The 21,911-nt window shown below is 47.4% G+C and overlaps 1 protein-coding gene and 3 pseudogenes across 1 annotated transcript; 2 read left to right on the plus strand and 2 right to left on the minus strand.

Annotated features, from left to right (window-relative positions):
* The first annotated feature begins 6 nt into the window (after nt 1-6).
* LOC136462403 (putative invertase inhibitor) lies at nt 7-1,274 on the plus strand. The gene has a single exon (XM_066461505.1). The coding sequence runs from the start codon at nt 198-200 to the stop codon at nt 885-887; it is 690 nt and encodes a 229-aa protein (XP_066317602.1). The 5' UTR covers nt 7-197; the 3' UTR covers nt 888-1,274.
* Nucleotides 1,275-2,271: 997 nt separating this feature from the next.
* On the plus strand, nt 2,272-3,098 carry LOC136462404 (putative invertase inhibitor; annotated as a pseudogene).
* LOC136464966 (DNA-directed RNA polymerase III subunit 2-like) overlaps nt 2,956-21,911 on the minus strand; it is a 48,529-nt pseudogene continuing 29,573 nt past the window's right edge.
* On the minus strand, nt 10,303-11,869 carry LOC136462405 (tyrosine decarboxylase-like; annotated as a pseudogene).

Raw genomic sequence — 21,911 nt, forward strand, 5'->3', positions numbered from 1 at the left:
TCTGCCCGCAGCTCCCTCCATCGTCAAGCCTTCCGATAGTAGTTATTGGTTCGTTCGTCGATAACATCCCGTGCAGTAGTGCCTCTCTCTCGATCTGTCTCTCGATCTTTCTAGCCGCAAGCAGGCAGGTGCAGTGCAGTGCACTGCAGATAGTAGATCGATCGTCCATCCAAGCTAGCAAAGTAAGCAGGTCGAAAATGGCGTTCATGGGTACTACTCGTGGTGGTGGTGATAGCAGCAGCGGCCGGCGTGTGCTGGTCCTCGACCTCGGCCTCTGCCTGCTGCTGGTTGGTGTTGCGCAGGCGGTGGAGTTTGAGTTGCTGCCTGATGCTGGTAGCATTGATCCGATGATGCTGCCTAAAATGGATGGTGAGCCGCCGCGGGAGTGCGCGACCCCGGTGAGCGTGGAGGAGGCGTGCCGCGGCGCGTCGGAGACGCACGCCGGCGTGGACTACGACCACTGCATGGCGTCGCTGGGCGCCGACCCGCGCAGCAAGGAGGCCGGCAACAAGAACATGCACGGGCTGGCGGTGCTGGCCACCAAGATGGCCATCGACCACGCCGCCAGCACCGAGTCCAAGATCGACGACCTCGCGGAGCTGGAGGCGGAGTCGGCGCCGCAGGCCCGCCGCGCCCGCTTCAACCACTGCCTGGAGCAGTACGGCGGCGCCGCCGACCTCCTCCGCGACGCGCTCGACAACCTCAAGGCCAAGATCTACGGCAAGGCCATGGAGCAGCTGACCGCCGCGATGGGCGCCTCCGAGAGCTGCGAGGACGCGTGGAAGGGCGAGGAGGAGCAGCACCGTGTCCCCGTCGCCGCGCACGACAGGGAGTACGGACGGATGGCGCACATCGCCTTCGGATTCACACACGCCGCCGCCGCATGAATCATCATATCATGCATCCATGAACGCTTCTCTTCTTCTTGTGCATCCATCCAACATCCATCCATCATGCATCCGGCCGGCCGGCCGGCCATCATCTCCGTCGACTCGCCGGATGGATGATCCCTACTTGCAAGCATGCATGCGTCCAGTAATATACATATATATATAGTAGTATATTCATATATCTCCATTATATATGCATCCATCTCTGCTAGCTCTTGTTGCATGCATTGGTTCCTTCATCATATATTCCATGATCCTATTTAATTTTGTGTGATTTTCTATTTTTTTCTTATGTATGTGCTGCTGTTGGATATATACATACGTTGTGTAGGGTTTCCTCATCAGATGAAGAGAAACACAAGGAATAAAAGCCTTATTCATTTATTATTAATAAGTTGTTCATCAGTTTTTTTAGAGATATATCTGTTGATATGTTTTATTTATTATTTTGTTCTTTACATGCATGCACACCTTTTTTTTTTCTTCTTGAAACACATTACAGACGCTAGATGCTCTAACAAACATACATGAACGTACACTCAACCCTGCGACCCTACTGAACTTTCACTTTTTATCTCTATTTTTCTTTTTGCTGCCAAGTAAAGAAATTGTAACCATAGTCTCAGAAAAGGAAAAACCAAACAAAATAAAACATGTTGTCTTTTACTGAAAGAATAATTAAAGATAAACATTAAAACATATATCAATACATACCGCTGAGACATAGGCTCAAATCCACATGGATATGTTCCACCGCAAGTACGTGACCTTGTTGCTCTAATTGATCCTACTGTGGTTCCGTGGTTGCACAACAAACTCTGCATATATTCAGTTGCATGCAATCGAGGGAGGATTCGCAAGGAGAAAATTGCAACGACCTCGAGCAACAAACGATCCAACAGCAGGTTGCTTGCACGCTTCAGCGATCGACCTTGCATTGGCTGGGATCGGAGCTAGCTAGGGACAAAGCACCAGGCACATGACCCTATTGCTTTCTTCGGTCGATCGGGTCCTCTTGAAACTAATTTGCCGACGATCCATTCGTCCAAATGCAATCATTACTCTGCTTTGGCAGCTTAATTTGCTTAACAATGTAATTCATATATACTACTCCCTCCATTTTCAAATTAGAAGACGTTTTGGCTTTTTAGATACGTCTTATAGTTTGGAATGGAACATATACGTAGCAAGATGAACGAAACCATACTTAACCAAATCAACAAGGCAAATGCAAATAAGGAAGGATCCCGTTTTCTTTCGCTATCACCAGGCCGGCTCACTTGTAACACGTCACAAATTTAAACCTCCCAAACTACATCAAAAAGAACTTGCCAAACAAACTACTTGTTTGTTGTCCACCAAAGTTATATATGCACGGGACTCCAACAAGTAGCAGATGATAGTAGCTAGCATGCAATTACAATGCACCATCAAAAGATGCCACCACCACCATCTTGCTATTGCTCCTGTGTCTCTGTTCCATTCTTCTTCTCCTCCTTGATAACAATAACAATCCTCCTCCTACAACAGAACAATCCCTCAGCTGCAGCTGCAGCCATGGCCACCACCAACACAAAGTTTGGGTCGTCGCCGTTGACCGACGTCGTAACGGACACTTGCGAGAGATGCAGCCAGGGCAACCCACAGGTGAACTACACCCTCTGCGTCTCGTCTCTGTCGTCGGACCCTGAGAGCAGGCAGGCGGACCTGCACGAGCTCGCCATGATCTCGGCCAAGCTGGTGAGGTCAGGCGCGGTACCGTGGGCATGGAAGCCAAGATGGCGGAGCTCAGCAGGAAGGAGAGGCCATGCATGTTATCCCCGGAGGCCCTGCCTGGAGGCGTGCATGGGGGTGTACCACAACTCCCTGTACGACCTCGACGCCTCCATCGCAGCCATCCAGGAGAGGAGATATGCGGGGCGCCAAGACGTCCATGCCCGTCACCTGTGAGGATGAATTCAAGGAGCAGGGCTTGGAGCCACCCATGAAAGCAGAGAGCAAACACCTGTTTCAACAGGCGGTCATCACCCTCGCCATCATCTCCCTTCTATGATACATACAGCTACTACTGTGCAATAGTGCAAACTCCAATATAAGTATTGTTTATCTACAATATATGTTTATCAGCATGATATTATGCTTGCAAGAAACCTGTATGTAAGACAGAAGTGGTGCTAATTAATTGGTATATATGCCGATCAATTCTCCCGCGGTCCCGCCTGATGTTTCCATTTTATTTATATGGGCTATTTACCAGTTATACATGCATTCTACGTCTAAACCAGACAGTAGTGATGCTAATTAATTGCTTGCTAGCTCTTGACAAATAACAGCACCTATGTAACATGGACCAAGCCTACAACAATCCAACTTTACAAGGACCTCCACAAACCACCATTCTTTAGCTTTGCAATATAGAGCTATATATCCTTCAGTTAACTTCAGTCGTGGAACAACATTCATCGCTTGCGACTCCTAGCAAAAATTAACAAACACACATGAGGACAACCGTTCATTAATGGCCTATTACAAACATTGCACCACAACTCCAACAAAGCAGCGCAATACGGCAATACCTGGAACAAAAGCTTGCAAGCATATGGCAGCCTCATCTTGGCCATATTTTCCCCGTTCTTGCACATTGAACAGTGCAGAGTCTTCAGTTTGTGATTGTAGTACCCCAACAAGCTAGCCACACTTTCTGCAAACCTGCCCCCAACATTCAGATCCATAAACAATGTGAGCCCACAGCCAATGCCCAATACAAGTGCTTTGTGATGGCACTGGTCAAATAAATCTAAAATCTACCATGTCATGAACAATGTAAACAGGGTTAACTCTTTTGAAATGCTCGTCCATTAACGGATTAACATCTAATACATCAAATTTATTTTCCTGGACAGAGCCTTAAATGCTTAGCCACCTGATATTGTGTTAGGTTTCATAACCATACTAATCCTAAAACAAAATCATGAGCAATTATGCCCCTTGATCAATTCCAGCTTCTTCCAAAAGGAAACAAACTACTACTTCGAAAATCACCTGAACTTGATATGGATCACTGGATAGCAAAAGATGTTCAAAGATGAGCATGCTAGCACCATATGCAATCAAACAATCACGCTCCATTTCACCAAGACGAAGACCTATAAAAAAGAAAATATTAAGCAAGGGCAAACAAGAAAGGGTACAGGGGCAAAGTCATATAATTGCAGAATATTATAGTGTTGCAAAACCCCCATTGCGACTTCGCCCTTCAGTAGGTTGCCCGGTCAATAACACTCGTAGTCCACTAGCTCGAGCATGCATCTTATCAAGAACCTGGAGAATTCACATGTCAACAAAATTGTTTACGGATTCGGCACCACCAAGTTTTCTTGTAATGTGTTTATAAACCTAATAAATTGCAATGTTATGGGAGTACTTTTCAGTGAGAATATCCATGGCGTTATCTTTCACCCCTGTTACTCATGGGCATACAGATAACCAGAGTTTAAAAGGTTAGATTAGACAAGTCTCAGAACAAAAGTACAGCATGACAAATGGCAGGTTTAGAAAACAAGGCCTCAATTAAAGCCAAGCCCCCCCCCCCCCCCCCCCCCCCCCCCCCCAAAAAAAAAAAAAAACAATATAGATAAGCTATCCCTACCATGTGCTTCAGTTTCTGATAGTAGATTGGCCCCATGAATATGTATGCCTCCGGAGGATGACCTAGAATGCCTGAAATGGGGAGGGGGTCCAAAATCAGCTCTGAAGATCCATTGCAGGCCCAAGTAGCGAGGATGCTCACAATACATAAAGGAAGCCATCTAATGTTTAAGAAATAAGAAATATGATGTTGTTCCACAGAAATTTGCATAATTAGAATAATGTAATATAAGACAGCTACAGAAGCTGTAGATCCCACCATTTATCTAGATTTCCTAAGTGGATAATATAACTATAAATTTGTGTATGTTTACAAACTATTTTGATCCAAAATACATGCAGTATTAGAATTTGGAATGCCAAACTTTTTTTTTTTTCACTTCGAGAATCAATACATAAACAAATACATAGGTTCACAATTAAAAATAGATGTTAATACATTCATCATGGAAAGCATTTTCAAAATTCCTAATTACCTTTATTTGCAATCTCACATTTTTTTTGTTGAAATTATTGATCAAAGTTCCACCTTGTCGACCATGTTAATGTCCTAAATGACATTTACTTTTAATTAGAGGGACTAAAAATTATCCTTTGTAATTTTCCATTAACCTAAGCATACATTGGTTTGTATCTAACCTATGTTTGCACACTGGCAAATAACATGATTTGCAGATTTGGTGGAATAGCAAATAACATGAAATTTTAAAGCTTGTCAGCATTAGAATTTACCCGAGTACAAGAAATCTTTTCCGTTATAGCTGAAGCCATGCTTGATTAGAGTATTGCTGGTATAAAAGAAAAAAAAAACAGTGTTAAAAAGATCAATTAGACAAACTTGAGGTGTCAGTATGACAGAAGTATACCTTATGTCTTCAACCTTATCAGCATTCCCACTTGGTTCACCAAATGCACTGCCATAATGGAATCGACCATAAGATACACCAGCCTTTCCACCGATAAGTTCAATCATTTTACCTATAGTCATACGACTGATGAGGCAAAAAGAAAAAAATGAGTCAAATGGGATGGAATAAAAAAATTGTACACTTAAACAAAAGATAACAATCTAGTTATATATAACCAAATTCAATTCTGGCCACAAATTTACAGAATTTGAATTTGATCCTTTTTTAGGTCCAGAGTTTCAAATTCTGCAGAACAGATATTATAGAGTGGAATGAACTATATAATAAGATGCATGGGAAATGTAAGATAAAATACGGTGAGTCTTTGAGAACCATTTTTTTTAATGTGAGCTAGATTGCCTTAACATTCGAGATTTCTTCCCTGCTCACGTCTACACGCTCAAACTCATGGAGCCTTAGTTATTTTGCCCATTTCATAAAATACAAAGGTCAACCAAACAGGCCATTTTTAGATTACTACCTTTTTAGAACAAGTCAGTGTTCAGAGCATATGTCAAACTTAAAATGATCTTAAGATGCAAGGAGTCCACTAAACATATCATGTCCATTATCCAACTCTTTGAAGAATAATCTGAAGTGATACAAACAAAGAAAATTACAGGTTCAATTCTAAATTGGATATTCTCAAGCAAAGAATCGAACACAGAAACCAAGTTTTATATTAAATTAGAGCATAGCAGAATAAGACATGAACAAACGTTCCATAAGTAAAACGGTTACACAAAATACAAATACTGCATCCAAAGGCAAATTAATGTTCATGGGAGCAGGAACTTTCTCATAGGCAAATTACGAGATATCAGGTTAGGAAAATTAACGAAGAGCTAAAACATGTAGAGAATGTAACAAAACTGATGTCAAACCTAGGGAATCCATGTGGATTCATAATTAAATCAGGACATATTCCTCTCTCAGAGAAGGGGAAGTCTTCCTGCTGAACAATGGTGCCACAAACACCTTTCTGCCCATGTCTGCTACTAAATTTATCACCAACCTGGCTCGAAAATAGGAAGGACAAATTTAAATACATCTTTATACAGTTGAAACCAAGTGAATGCAGCAAATAAGCCATACCTCTGGCCTCCTTGTATGGCGGATAATGCATTTAATAGACAGTTTGTCATTTGTATCTGAACAAAGCATTACAAGATCTACAACAGTAGTCTCACCATCAACGCCTTTGTAAGTGGCTGGTGTGTTCTTGTAATCCCTAGGTGGTAGATTTTAGTAAGACAATAAAACACATATAACACTCATTCAACATAATCAGAACCTCTGAGCAATAAAATAGAAGACAGAAGTATGGAACAAAACAAAGAACGAAAAATATAAAAGGGGTGGATGCTCACCTGCTGTTAACGGTGCACCTCTTTTATTGACATCCATGGGAGTTTGCTTGTTCACATAGATATCATGAGTGGAATTATTTGGCCAGGTGCAGCAATACCATCTTCATCCAGTGCCTGTGAATAAGTTACGTTTGAAAATGGAAGGGAGGAATAAAGACAGAGAACAAAGAAAAAGAAACAAAGCACCAAAAAACACACACAACAAGAACGTGGAAGAAAACTGTTGCAATGCTCTCTTAATTCCTTGGGCACATTCATCATTTTCTACGTGATAATTCCTAAAAGTTTGAACCCAAGGTGTCTGCCAATTTAAATTACACTCAAGGTTATAACAGAACAAGAGTATTCTAGGATGACAGTACATATAAAGTCATAGGAGAACAGATGAGGACAATTTTAGATAGCCTCAAGAACAGAAGTCAAGGAAATAATGCACAGATTCTATAAACCTCAGCACATCACTACACAGAATAGTTTCCCTTCAAACAAATTCAACTTGCTTAAAGTATTCCTCCAGAAGTCAATGAATTTGGTTTTGTTCTGTGAAACTTGTTTCCTTCTGTGATCCCTATAGTCCAAACAGAACAAAAGCAATTACTGAGACCTTCACAGCCTACAAAAGTTTCTTATGACAACCCCCACCCCCCACCCAAAAAAAGAGGAAAAAGTCTACATCACCCCCTAGCCTTTAGCACTATGGCTACTTCACCCCCTGAAGTTTGAAACCAGATAACAAGCACACTAAACTTTGACAAACCGTTTAATTTACCCCCTATAGTGGTTTTGCCTTCTGGTTTTGCCTATGTGGCTTTCCAAGCTGGACCTTAGGGACACGCTGGCCCTGGCCCGTTTTCTGCTGCGTTGTTTTTGCGGCTTGCACGGCGGCCTGCAGTCCTGCGTATCGGCTTTCAGGAAAGCGAGCGAGCACCAATGGCAGAGGGCCGCTGGTTCAGTCAAGGCGCAGTTCGTGCAGTGTGCTTCATAGGTGCATGACGAGCCCCGCCACTTCCGCGCCTGCCTTCCTCGCGCTCAACTGCCTCGAGGACCCGTTGCTGGAGCACGACGCCCTGTCCGGCGCCGCGGCCATGGAGCACGCACCACTCTCGGCGCTATCCGTGGGCTGCGTCGAGACCGCCGCCGCCGTGCTACTCCCCTCGGTCGCCTTCCTCCCGCACGCCGCGCAGCGCCGGCTTCAGCCATGGCAGCTGCTGCTCTACCTCGGCTCGCCGGCCCGCGCCGCGGACACCGCCGCGGCCGCCGAGCTCGCCCGGCGTTGCGCACCTTGCAGCTGTAGGTGTCCCCGCTCGACCTCGCGAGGGCGAAGTACGGGGCGCAAATGGCGCGTGTGGCATCCTGGATCTCGCGCGTGTACAGGGCAGGGCGCAGTATGGGGCTCGACCTCACGCGTTGCGGGTCTAGGTGCTCCTCCACCATGTTGCTCCGGATCTTGTTCCACACCCACCCCACGATGTCCTGCCCCTCGCCGAACTCCGCCTCCACCGCGCGGTGACCCGTGATGAGCTCCATCAGCACCACGCCGTAGCTGTAGATGTCGCTCTTCTGGTCCACCTTCAGCGTGTACCCGTACTCTGCAAACATTGCCATTGCAATTGCATGCGCCAGAACAATCGCTTCTCCGGCGGCTCGTGCAGTGCCTCCCACAGGCTGCCGTTGGGCATGAACTCATACAGAATCATGGCGTCCGCGTCGTTGTGCACGTACCCCAGCAGCTGCACGATGTTCCGGTGCTGGAGCCGCCCCAGGAGCGCCACCTCCTTGAGCACGTCCGCGTTCAGCTCGCTCGCCGACACCACGGCGTCGCCGTCCACCGGCGCCGGCCGCCATAGCTTCACAGCGATCATGGAGCGCGCGCGGGAGCTCCCGGTCGCGCCCATGCCCACCATGTTTGCCTCCTTCACGCACGCCACCAGCCCACCACGTACGTCGGCGCTCGTGAACCCAAGCCGCTGGAACGCCGTCAGCCACCACGACCACGCGCCCGACTCTGCGCCGAGACTCTCGTCGTCGCAGCAACTCGCGCCGTACCAGCGCCGGTAACCGCCCGTCGACGAACGCCGTGAACGCGGCGACGACGGCGAGCATCGCTGTGAGCCAGCCCACCGCGACGCGCCTGAGGCGCGCGCTGTTTCACTCGGCGCGAGGAGCGAGCGGTGGAAGGACAGGGCCGCACGGAGGGCGCCGCGGGCCCGGACCCGAACCCCGCCAATGCCAGTGCCGGCGATGCCCTCGCCGGTCGGGTTCAGGCCCCCACGTAGCCCACTCGCAGGCCACCGCAGGCGCCGCCATGAACACCACGAACAGGTAGGAGATGGAACTGGAGGTGGGGGATGATAGCTGGGCCCGGCAGCCACTGTGTCACTGTCTACCAACTTAGAGCGCCACGTAGCGCCATATAGGCAAAACTGGTGCCCAAAACCGCCCAGAGGGTAAAATAACTGATTTTATAAAGTTTAATGTGTTGGATACCTGGTTTTATAGGTTTGGGAATAAGTAGACCACCCACCATGCGTCAAGGAGTTATTTAGACTTTTTCTAAAAAAAAACCCACACATCCACACCCCACCACACATTTCATAGTGGGGCTCAGTTTTCTCATCACTCAACTAAAACAAAACAGTCCTACTGAGAAAAACAATAAGGATTTTATAAAATAGTTGCACAATACTGACCATGATCAATTGTAATCTTACCCGCATAGACCTTATCAAAATACCATCTTTTATCTCTCTGTGGCTTAATAATCCTATCAGACACACCATCACCGTGGTTCTCTTTAATAACTGTGTACCTACGAGATGAGAACAAAATAGTCACTATAGAAAGGCGGCACTCAGGACATGCTCCCATGTACTACCTGAAATTAAATCATTGCTATACAACGACCAAAACCTCGATCCAGGGATGATTTGTTCATTACAATGACATCTTCAATATCATAGCAACAGTGGCATTCTGCCCAGCGCCAAGCTTATCATATCCCACCTAAAAAGGAACTCTAGTAGAGCTGCAGATGAGAGACGAACCAACTCAATTGTTTTTGTTGTCAGCAGTGGATGTTGCGTGTACACAAGTAGAGCAGTGAATCTGCTCTAAACAACTGCAGCACATTATAAAAATACATTAATTTCACCACAAAAAGGGAAAACTAAAACAAGAGGACCAGAATATCACAAATCCACACACAACGCAAAAGAAAATTGATTTTATCTTATTGTAGAGAGAATTCCTTATTTGACACCAGACAAATGACCCGTTCCTTTCTTGGCCCTCAAAAAATTTCCGTTCCCTATTTGACACCGAGTTCAACTTTCGTTCCTTATACGACACTCCGTCGGGTTTGTCATCCGTGAACCGTTAACTGACATGTGGGCCCCACCACCCTTCTCCCCTTAACTAACATGTGGACACCAGACAAAACGACGGCGGCGCTTGGACGGGGCACATCCACGCGTGGAGGTGGCGGCGCAGGCGCGCTCACGCGGCCAGGGGCGCGTCCCGTCCCCGCAGCTCACCCCGCACCCGCTCCCGTCGCTCCACTTCTTCCGCTCCCTGCCCAACGGCGCAGACCTCCTCGCGCACCCGCAGCACCTCCTCAGCTGCTACGTCTCCCTCCTCCACTCCTTCGCGCGCTCCAGGGAGACCGTCGGCCCCAACGCCGCCGGCCAGGCGCGGCAGCTCGTCGCTGAGCTGCGCGTGCACGGGGACGCTGTCCTGAGGCACCTCGCGCCGGCATCGTCGGCCTCGTTGATCCGCAGCCTCGCGGCGTTCGGACTCTCCGAGGAGCTGCTGTGGGTGTGGCAGGCCATGCGCCTCGCCGGCATTGAGGATGTACTCCTGCTCCGTGCTGAGCGCCGCGATGAGCAGCGATGGCTTCTTCACCCAGAGAACGCAGCAGTCGTTGTTGGCCAGAAGCCACTTGTGAGCATTCATGCTGAAGGAGTCCACGGCTTCGGCGCCGTCGATCAAGTGGCGGAACTCCGGGCAGACGAGCGCCGAGCCCGCGTAGGCCGCATCCACGTGGACCCAGACACCGTGCGTCGCCGCGACGGCGCACAGCTCTCGGATAGGGTCCACGGGCGTGGTCTGAGTGGTTCCGACCGTCGCACACAGGAAGAGCGGGACCAGCCCGGCGTCCACGTCCGCTTGCATGGCGGCCTGCAGCTCGGTTGGCGAGAGCGCGAACATCGCGCGGCGACAATGGCGCAGAGGATGGCCTCGCACGTGGTGCCGAGAAGCGTGCCTCCTCCGCCGCCGCAGAACATCAGGCTCTCCGGCAGGTGGACCGCCTTGCCGAGCCAGTCCACGACGACCATCTCCAGCTCCGTGGCGGCTGGCGAGGCGGCCCACGTGAAAGGAACAACGCTGATGCCGGCCGTGAGGGCCTCGCCGAGGGCACCGACGGTGCTGCTGGACGCGGGGAAGTGCGCGAAGTGGCGGGCGCTCTGCCAGTGCGTCATGCCAGGCAGGATAAGGTCACGGACGTCTCGCAGCGCGGTACTGAACGCGTCAGACTCCGGACGCGACGGTGCGTTCGCGGGGAGCTGGTGGTGCATGCAGGAAGCCAGGGTTGACGCTGGGGTGCACGGGGTAGTCGTCCATGCGGGCGTAGTAGTCGGCGATGAAGTCGATGACCTGGTGGCCCTGCCGGCGGAACTCGTTGGGGTCGAGCAAGCAGGAGTGCTTCTTCTCCGGCGGAACTCGGCGATGAAGACGGAGCACGGAGCAGGAGTACATCCTCAAAGACGCCCCCCGTGACGACGACGGCGGCGTTGGCGGCTTAGGCCTGCCGTTGAAGATGGCGTTGAGGAACCCGCGAGCCGCGCACTGAGGGACGCCGGCCTCCTTGGCAGCCTTCTTCTCCGGCGCGGGCTCGGACTTCGCGGCGGCGGCGACGACGCTCGAGACGAGAGCCCGTCATAGCTGGAGCACTCGGAGAGTCGGAGAAGCTCGACGTGGTGGCACCGTGCGGCCCTGGAGCCGCTGCCGCCGCCTTGCTGCCACGATAGCTCCTCGCCGCGGGGATGGGACGCGCCCCTGGCCGCGCGAGCGCGCCTGCGCCGCCACCTCCACGCGCGGATGCGCCCCGTCCAAGCGCCGCCGTCGTTTTGTCTGGTGTCCACATGTCAGTTAAGGGGAGAAGGGTGGTGGGGCCCACATGTCAGTTAACGGTTCATGCATGGCAAACTTGACGGAGGGTCGTATAAGGAACGAAAGTTGAACTCGGTGTCAAATAGGGAACGGAAATTTTTTGAGGGCCAAAAAAGGAACGGGTCATTTGTCTGGTGTCAAATAAGGAATTCTCTCTAAGGAATAAGTCCAGATACTACTCCTAGGATAGACAATGGCTCTATTTCAATGTGCGTGATCTTGCTTCTTTCAACATCATCAAGATCCACATGCGCATACAATGCAATATAAGATTGAATTAAAATTAAAACATGTTCCCACAGTATAAATAAAGCACACAAAAAAAGCAAGCAAAAAGAGCATGATATACCAATGCATTGTTCTCTTCGTTGACATCAAGAAATTCAATCAATCCATCACGCAGAAAATCATCGAAAGTACGGATACCGCCCTAGAAATTTGTTTGTAAGACAAATAATAAATAATAAACAAATGAAATGTATCAAGAAATTATAAAATGCATAGTGCTAACCCTCAGTTCTTTCATATGATATTCTTTGACCCTTGATATCCCCTTATCAGCAATTATAAGTGGGCGACATACACGACCACCATCAGACGCAATGTGAATGCAATGCTAGAAAAGATTGTTACAAGGTTAGTACATTCAGCTTATCTTGTAAAACAATAAGAGAGCAAGGAAATATCTCAGAAGAATAGGAAAATATAAACATATGCTGATCACAAACAGCTAGTAAACAAAACCAAACTTTTCTGTACCTCGACCAAACTACACTCAAGGTGTATCCTTTGCATAGTTTCATAACGTACATTACACTAAATTATGAGACCTATAAATAATGAGAAAAGAATATGACCACTGCAAGGTTATGGAAGCAAACTTCGCTATTTTGTTTCAACATAGGTAAAGGAGGGTTGTGATATGCCTGACTAGGGGTAAGAATCTGACCGCTCATATGGAGATGAAACTCAACAACAACAACAACAACAACAACAACAACAAAGCCTTTAAGTCCCAAACAAGTTGGGGTAGGCTATGGAGATGAAACTCAATCCAAAAAAATCATTGGGGCATAACCCTCATGATGACATGTCATATCCGTGTTACGAATAAGGGAAACTGAATTGGATGATTGTACTCAGGCCCAATGGTGACTATATATAGAAGTACATGAGTAAAGATGGCAACGGGCAGAAAAAACCCGCGTACCCGCGGGCACCCGACCCAGCGAGCGCGGATACGGGCATGAATCTGTGCCCGCGGGCATGGGCACAGGTTGCTACCCGTGGCGGGTGGCGGGCGCGGGTGCGGACATGAGATTTTTCTCGCTGGCGCGGGCGTGTGAAGCTACTATCCGCGCAGATATTACTAAAAATGGCAACGGGCAGAAAAAACCCACGTACCGCGGGCACCCGACCCGGCAGGCACGGATACGGCCCGCAGGCACGGGCACGGGCACAGGTTGCTGCCCGTGGCGGGTGGCGGGTGCGGGTGCGAGCATGAGATTTTTCTCGCGAGCGCGGGCGTGCGAAGCCACTATCTGCGCGGATATTACCCGTTGCCATCTTTATACATGAGAGACACAAGAGGGAAACCCTAGACTAGGAAATTACACTAATGCCCTTGACTATTATACCTTAACATTTTGAACCCAAACTAGGTGTAAGTCGGCAAAGCATATGGAAGAACCAAATACAAGAATCAGAGCAGCATAGCCAGTCTATGAGATTTTTCCATTTCCCTTTTGGAAACAAAAGGTTCCAAAAGGGTTAATTCGGCAAGACACGAGAGGTAACATAATGATATCAAAGTATCCATGGCCACGGAAGATTATGCATCATGGCAGATGCCAAGGATCTTGAAGGGTTAGTTGCATGATCATAGTGGCACTCGCCTGTAATCAATAGGGGTGATTATGGGTCTTCTGCTTCTTCAGGTGTGTTTTTTTCCTTTTTCTATTGAAGGCTAGTTGCTCTGGTTCTCTCCTAATGAAATGATGCACAATTCTCTTGCATGTTCGGGGAAAAAACAAGGGCATCAATTTCAGATCTAGATTTAACAACCCTTCCATATTGAAAGGATCAAGATGCCCAAGAGGGAGGGTGAATTGGGCTAATTCTAAAATTCTTTGCAATATATAAACCCTACACTTAGCCCACTTCACCCCTTGTGCCTAGAAAGTGATTCTATTGATCTACCGCACAAAAGTTTAGCACCCTAAGTTCCAATCCTACTCTAGCATGGCAATTCTAAGAATGTAAAGACAAGAATTGAATTGCTCAGTTAAAGTAAAGAGAGGAGAAGGAACGTGGCGATATTTTGCCGAGGTATCGGAGAGTCGCCACTCCCCACTAGTCCTCGTTGGAGCACCCGCGCAAGGGTGCAGCTCTCCCTTAATCCACGCAAGGATCAAGTGCTCTCTATGGGTTGATTCTTCGACACTCCGTCGCGGTGAATCACCCATAACCGCTCACAACTTTAGTTGGGTCATCCACAAGCTCCGCCGGATGATCACCAAACTCCCGATCACCACCAAGCAGTCTAGGTGATGGCGATCACCAAGAGTAACAAGCAAGAACTCTCACTTGACCACAACAAGCCTAATGAGAAGGGTGGATGCACACTTGCTACTCTCTTTTCACTAATGAGGCCTTAATCTTGGATTCTCACATCTCAATCACCTCACTAGGCTCTTGCTCTCCTTGGCACTCTCAAGGGTGTTCCTTAGCTGTTGAAACAGGCAAGAGTACTCCCTTGAATGAATAGAGGAAGTATTTATACCTCCTCATTCAAAATGAACCGTTATGTGCCTAAGTCAGCATTCTGCGGGGTGATCGGATACTCCGGTCAGTTCTCCCCGCCACTAAGCTGTTAAGTTGTGACCGAACTCTGACCTACGTCCGGTCAGCACTGACCGAACACGTTTGGTCACGAAAATTGCTCTCTAGAACCTTACTGATGTGGACCAGACTCTGACACCTAGCGCCCGGTAACTTTGCTGCTCAGCGTCCGGTCAGTAGCCGGAACCTGACCAGCGTCCGATCAGCACTGACCGGACACGTCCGATTAGGATTCTCCCTCTCTAGAACCTTACTAGAGTTGACTGGACTCTGGCACCTAGTGTCCGGTCATATTTCTCTCAGTGTCCGATCGCAATCAGATGACTTCCCTTGATCAAATGAACTGACCAGACTCTACTGCCAGCGTCCGGTCACACCGGAACCAGCGTCCGGTCAACATTTGACCCTCCATTCACTTCCAACCCGAAATCATATGTGAATGAAGTTTTCTCAAATTGATCTTAGGGCTACTTAGGAGCTACCTAGTGCTAGATTTGATAAGTGTGCACCACACCTAACCCACTAGACTCACCTAGGTCAAGCTACTAGTCCATACCCCCCTTAATAGTATGACCAAAGGAAAAACAAAGTCCTAAACTACTCTAAGTGTCTCTTCAACACCAAACGACACTTAGAACTAGTCCATCCTTAATCTTGTAGTCCATCCTTTGAAAACCAAAACAATTTCCATCATAGGGGCATGACAACTATGATTGCCCAATCAATTGCCATTACCATGAACTAACTTAATTGCCTCTACAAAACACACGTTAGTCATAGTAATCCCGTATTGTCATTAATCATCGAAACCCAACTAGGGGCCTAGATGCTTTCAATCTCTCCTTTTTGGTGATTGATGACAATACAACCTCGAGTATGTAAAAAAGCTGAGGTTTTCAATATGCTTGGTTCATATAAGCTTTTGACAATAAGAACAAAAGAGTTAGGCAAACTTATATGACCCAAGCCAACATGATGTACTCAATAGATATGAAATAAGCATGAGTACAAGAAATAAAGCTCATTTGAATCGAAGTAAAGACGCGAAAGCAAAGCCAATGAGCATAACCAAGTGACATGATATATAAATAATTCAAAGTAGAGAGCACACATGTCACATATCACATAAATATCACGTATCACATAAATATCACAATCACACTTATGTAGTTCAATGCATGAAAGTAAACATGAATGCATAATAATGTATCACACATAAAAAGCCAAATGTAATAAATACGCTCCCCCTAGATATATCGCTCCCCCTATGTCTACCATACTCGATCCCTCTCCTCCTTTGGCATCAAGCACCAAAACCTAAGGGTCTATCGGTGGGGCAGCAACATACGAGTCGGGCGCTGAGTCGCGGTGAGCGATTTGAAATTGGGTAGCATCATCATCTGATCCTAAGCTCTAAGCAGTCTGACCCTCTATCGCTGGAAGTGACGCTAAAGCGGTCTGGGTCGGATCTAGAATGGGTGTGACCTATGACACTATAGGTATGACTGTAGCAGGTGGCTCTGATGATGCAACTGATAATGGGAGTGTCTCTGTAGTCCCAGTAATAGAAGCAATTGTAGAAGGACTAGGGACATGTAGCTCTGGCGGTGTAGGCTGCCCTATCAACTCACTGAATGTAGCACCAAAGCTCCTAGAAACTAGGGTGTCTGTCACAAGCATCGACAAACTCTGAGTCGGTGTGAAGCCCGAATGTAGAGGTGTGAAGGAAAGACCCTAGGCTGGCACTGGTGAAGCAAACCACTGGGACACCTGCTCTGTAGGTGAAGCGAACATGATAGCTGGTTGTCCCTGACTCTGAAGCCCACTAGGCTAAAAACCTAGAGTCACTGTAGTGGTGGTAGGCTGGCCGAGCTGAGGTGTAAGCTATGGCGGTGGAGCTCCAATAGCAGTAACGACATGCTGCATGAAACCAAGTAACTGCTACTGAATGAGGAGTTGCTGCTGCTGCATGGCCTGCTGCTGCTGCTGGATAGCCTGCTGCTATCGCTGGAATTCGTCCTATCTGGCATGAACCTATGCTAGAGCAGCTACTGTCTCCTGGGCCTGGCGAGCCTGATCCTGCCTCATTCGCTCAAGAATCGCAAGAAGAGCGGGGTCTATCTGTGGTGCCTGTGGAGCTGAGCTGGAGCCACTAGCCTCACCATCATGTCATCGTGGAGGCATCTTAGGAATAGCCTGATAATCATCATCTGAGCTGTCACTAGGATCACTCTCAACCATACCCTCCTACTATGCATCTAGTTGCTCTTCCTCTATCGCTACAATGCCCCTGATAATCTCATCCTGCTGGGCTACAGACTCTAGCACCTTTGGGCGATAGCTCGACTGGCTAGGTGTCCTCACTCTATTATGATGGAGCATCTGAGTCATGTTATAAGCTAGAAACTCTGTAGTAGCACTAGAATACTCTGCCAACATCTCAGGAGGTCTCACGGTGACTGCCCTGTGAATCATAAAAGTGATCCAGTGAGCATATGGCAGCTGCCTGTGACCTCTGAATCCCTCTACAAGTGTATCCTCCATCTCAGAAAGAATAACATCCCATATATCAAATACTGTCTACTAGATTAGGGAGTTCAGTAGCCATAGCTGAATGCGAGTCAATCCATTGTGATATCCTATTCTCAGTAGTAGGGTCCTCCTCATGATAGCATCAAGCAGTCTAGCTATAGGAGTAAGATCTCTGGGTGTCCGGCTCGACCCCTCGCCGAATGGCTCTATGAAGCAAGGCCAGATGAGATCTGTGGGAGGCACAAGACTGCCGTGAGGGCATCTAGGAGGCTCTATGTGTCCATAGCAAACCTCATGAAGATAGATGGTGACTCCCATAACCTAAGGATCTCTCTAACCCTAAAGTTCATCAGCCTATAGTCATGGCCTCTAAATGCAAAGTGTATGAACCTATGAGCTGGGTCAATCCAAAGGGTAGCTTAGAACTCATAGATCCAAGATGGAACATATTTGCCTATCCATCCAAGTAAGTCTGTCAACCCTGGCAGGTAAGAGAGATGAGGATGGATCTGCTCTCTAGTTGCTACTACAATGGTCTTAATGGAACATACTCTCTGAGATCTAAAAGCCACATCACTGTTCAGATAAGTATTGTAGAAATCCTCCTGCAGTGGTGTATAGAAACCCTCTAAAACATGTTCATCCCTCCTCGACAGGAACCAGTCCTTGAACTGCACAAACCTAAGCTGTTGCACCTGCTTGGCCGTGACGGCCCTCAAGTCTAGATGAGTCACTAGAGGTAGGCCCTGTGGTCTAGGAGGTGGACGAGAACCCCTCCTCTATGTCTCTAGCCTCGGTGTCACCTGGGTACGAGTACAACTAGAGTGGCATAACTATGGCTAAGGTGCCTGCTCTGTCTTCTCGGTCTGCTCTGCCTCTTGAGTCTGCTCTGTCTGCTCTGCTGGCTGAGCCTGCTACTGTGGCTCTCCCTAAGGCTAACTCTCCTCCAAAACAACACGCCATCCCTCAAGCATGACAGTCCCAGCTGGACTACCATGACAACGCTCTACCACCTAGACAGCAGCCCTCTATGCTGGTGAGAGCTGATCTACAATGACAACACCACTCCGAGCACCTTGTCTCTCTGCTCACTCTACGGCGACTGCTACTACTGCTGCTCTCACTATATTAGCATCTACAAACTTCTGCTTCTTTGATGTAGTCTTCTTTGTCCCCTTGCCTTTCACCTCAGCACACAAGCAAGGCAGAGGCCTTGGATCCTCATCACCTGGACCACCTCCGGCATTCTTGACACGTGCCATTGCTAGAGTGGAAAAGCACAACTGCCACTGACAAGAATCAACTATCAACTGTCACTTCTGAGGCTTGGCCTCTATCCATACTCACGAGCATGGCCCTGAGTTAACTGTCAACTACCAAAGTAACCTCAAACACACCGACTTGCTGCATGATAGAATAGATCGGATATATGAATAATTTCAATATACATCTAGAGATACGAAACCCTAAGAAGTAAGCAATAGATACGAAATTAGAAGCGAGGGCTTGCTACCTGATGAATCGGCGACCGAAGAGAAGAGGAACGGATCATGGGCACCACCAAATCGACAATTAGGGTTAGGGTTCCGATGACAGCCGATCAATCTAATGTAAGAGCGGTGGATGGCAGTTAGGGCACCTATGATGCAATATGGTGCTGTTGTAGGGAAGGCGGCGCTGGCAGTGCACGGTGGAGTAGCTAATGTGCGAGCATGGCAATGCGGATGAATGCGGGCACGGCGGCATTGTGGCGTGATTGCGGGCACAGGTGAGGTCGGCGTGGCACGGTGGTGGTGCTGCGGGATGGCACATGTGAGCGGCGCTGGCACAGGAGAGCAGAGCAGGCGTAGGAGGATGTGGTAGCGCGAGGCACACGATGGCGCGGATGAGATGCGGTGGTGCGGGAGCGGCAAAGTCAGCACAGGTCGGTGGATGTGGGATTAGGTCAACCTGGTGGTACGGTTATATGAGGTGGCCCACCCATGATGGATAAGGAAACAGAGAAGAGTTCGGAACTCGCATGATTTCTACTGATCGGACGCTCCGGTAGCAACGATCGGACGCTGCCACATGGAGTTCGGTCGACAACAGAGAGGTCCAAAACCTCCCAAGTCGTGACCAGATGCGTTCGACCACCACTGATCGGACACAGCTAGAGTCTGGCCGATCCTATCTTCATCTTCTTCGCTTGACTGGACGCACGATCACCAATTGACCGGACACAAGAAAGATATTGTTTTAGTATCCGGTCACTCCTTCGTTGCAATGGTTCACCTCTTGTGAACTGACCGGACTCAGGGAGCAGAGTCCGGTCTAGCGTCCGGTCATCCTTTTTCTGCAAATCTTCAATGTTCCTTCATGCTACCTATTCCTAATCAAGTCCCAACTTCAATAAGACCTAAATAAACACCAATTGGGACTGATGTGAGTGACCTCTCTCAAACCCTCAATTTTTTTAAAGTATTTTGCCTTAGGCTATAATTCTTTTTTTAAGAAAATAGACAATAAAAGGGTGATTGAAGAGAAATGACAAAACAACACTCATGCATATGCAATGCAATACTTGAAAGTAATTCTAGTTGCTTGTCAAGTTTGATCCAAGGTTAAGCTTCTTCACATGCTTTCCAGCGGTTATCTTAACCATGTTAGACAAGCTCTAAATACATTACCAAAAATTAAGCATGTTGTATATTACAATGCAATGCAAGGGACAACACAAGCTCATTTTCTAGTGAAGTTGCTAAAATCAAGCACATTGAGCTCATTCCACAACCGATAAAATGTTGCCTCATCTAGCGGTTTAGTGAAGATATCCGTCAATTGATCCTCGGTCCTTACACCTTGTAGTGAAATATCATTCTTAGCAACATGATCTCTAAGAAAGTGATGACGGATATCTATGTGCTTGGTGCGAGAGTGTTGAACTAGATTATTAGCAAGCTTTAGCGCACTCTCATTGTCACACAAAAGTGGTACCTTTTCTAGAGCTATACCATAGTCTAGCAAAGTTTGCTTCATATAAAGTATTTGTGCACAACAAGTACCCACGACAATGTATTTCGCTTCAGTGGTGGACAAAGCCACACTATTTTGCTTCTTGGAGGACCAAGACACAAGTAATCTACTAAGAAAATGGCACCCTCCAGATGTGCTTTTCCTATCAACTTTGCAACCGGCATAATCCGAATCGGAATAGCCAACTAATTCAAATCTAGCTCCTTTGGGATACCAAAGGCCAATGCTTGGTGTGTGCTTAAGATACCTAAGGATTCTTTTAACTGCAATCAAATGAGCTTCCTTAGGATTAGCTTGAAATCTAGCACATATACACACACTAAACATGATGTCGGGCCTAAATGCGGTTAAGTATAACAAGCTACCAATCATAGAGTGGTAGAGAGTTTGATCAACCGTTTTGCCTCTCTCATCTAGGTCGAGATATCCATTAGATGGCATTGGTGTCTTGATTGGCTTACATTCATCCATATTGAACCTTTTGAGAAGATCCTTGGTATACTTTTCTTGAGAGATGAAAATCCCTTCTCTCATTTGCTTGACTTGAAAACCAAGAAAGAATGTAAGCTCTCCAATCATAGACATCTCGAACTCCTTCGACATCAATTCACCAAACTCTTTGCAAGAATCTTCATTTGATGATCCAAAGATGATATCATCAACATATACTTGACAAATGAAGATCCCCCATCAAGCTTCTTGGTGAATAGTGTGGTGTCGACCTTCCTAATGGTGAAGCCTTCTCAATGAGGAAATCCCGAAGGTATTCATACCATGCTCTTGGGGCTTGCTTAAGCCCATATAGTGCCTTGGACAACCTATAAACATGATTAGGATATCTAGGGTCTTCAAACCCAGGAGGTTGATCAACATAGACTAGTTCATTAATAAAGTCATTTAAAAATATACTTTTAACATCCATTTGATATAATTTCATTTCATGATAAGATGCATATGCAAGGAGGATACGAATGGCTTCAAGTCTTGCACCGGGTGTAAAGGTCTCTCCAAAATCCAATCCTTCAACTTGAGAGAACCCCTTTGCAACTAGTCTTGCCTTATTCCTCACAACAACGCCTTGATTATCTTGCTTGTTGCAGAACACTCACTTTGTTCCAATGACTCTTGCACCTTGTGGTCGCTCTTCAAGAGTCCAAACTTCATTACGGGCGAAGTTGTTCAACTCTTCATGCATGGCATTTATCTAATCGAAATCTTGAAGAGCTTCTACATTCTTAGGTTCAACACAAGAGACAAAAGAGTGATGTTCAATCAAAGAAGCAAGTTTTTGAGATCGAGTCATTACACCCTTTGATGGACTCCCTATGATGAGATCTTGTGGATGAGCTTGTAGTAGAGGTGAGTTTCTTCTATCAACCACTTGAGGGGGAGGTTGTGGAGCATCAACATCTTGATCTTGTGCCACCATTTGATCATGGGAGACATGAGTATCTTTATTTTCTACTCTCCCATCTTTATCACCATCTTGTGGCATATTTGATGAAGAAGGTGGATCAATCACTTGTACATCATCTTCA

Source organism: Miscanthus floridulus, chromosome 7, assembly GCF_019320115.1.
Source record: "Miscanthus floridulus cultivar M001 chromosome 7, ASM1932011v1, whole genome shotgun sequence".
Classification (NCBI taxonomy): domain Eukaryota; kingdom Viridiplantae; phylum Streptophyta; class Magnoliopsida; order Poales; family Poaceae; genus Miscanthus; species Miscanthus floridulus.

Coding starts and splice junctions, on each gene's coding strand:
- LOC136462403 (XM_066461505.1), top strand. CDS start 198: ATGGCGTTCATGGGTACTACTCGTGGTGGTGGTGATAGCAGCAGCGGC.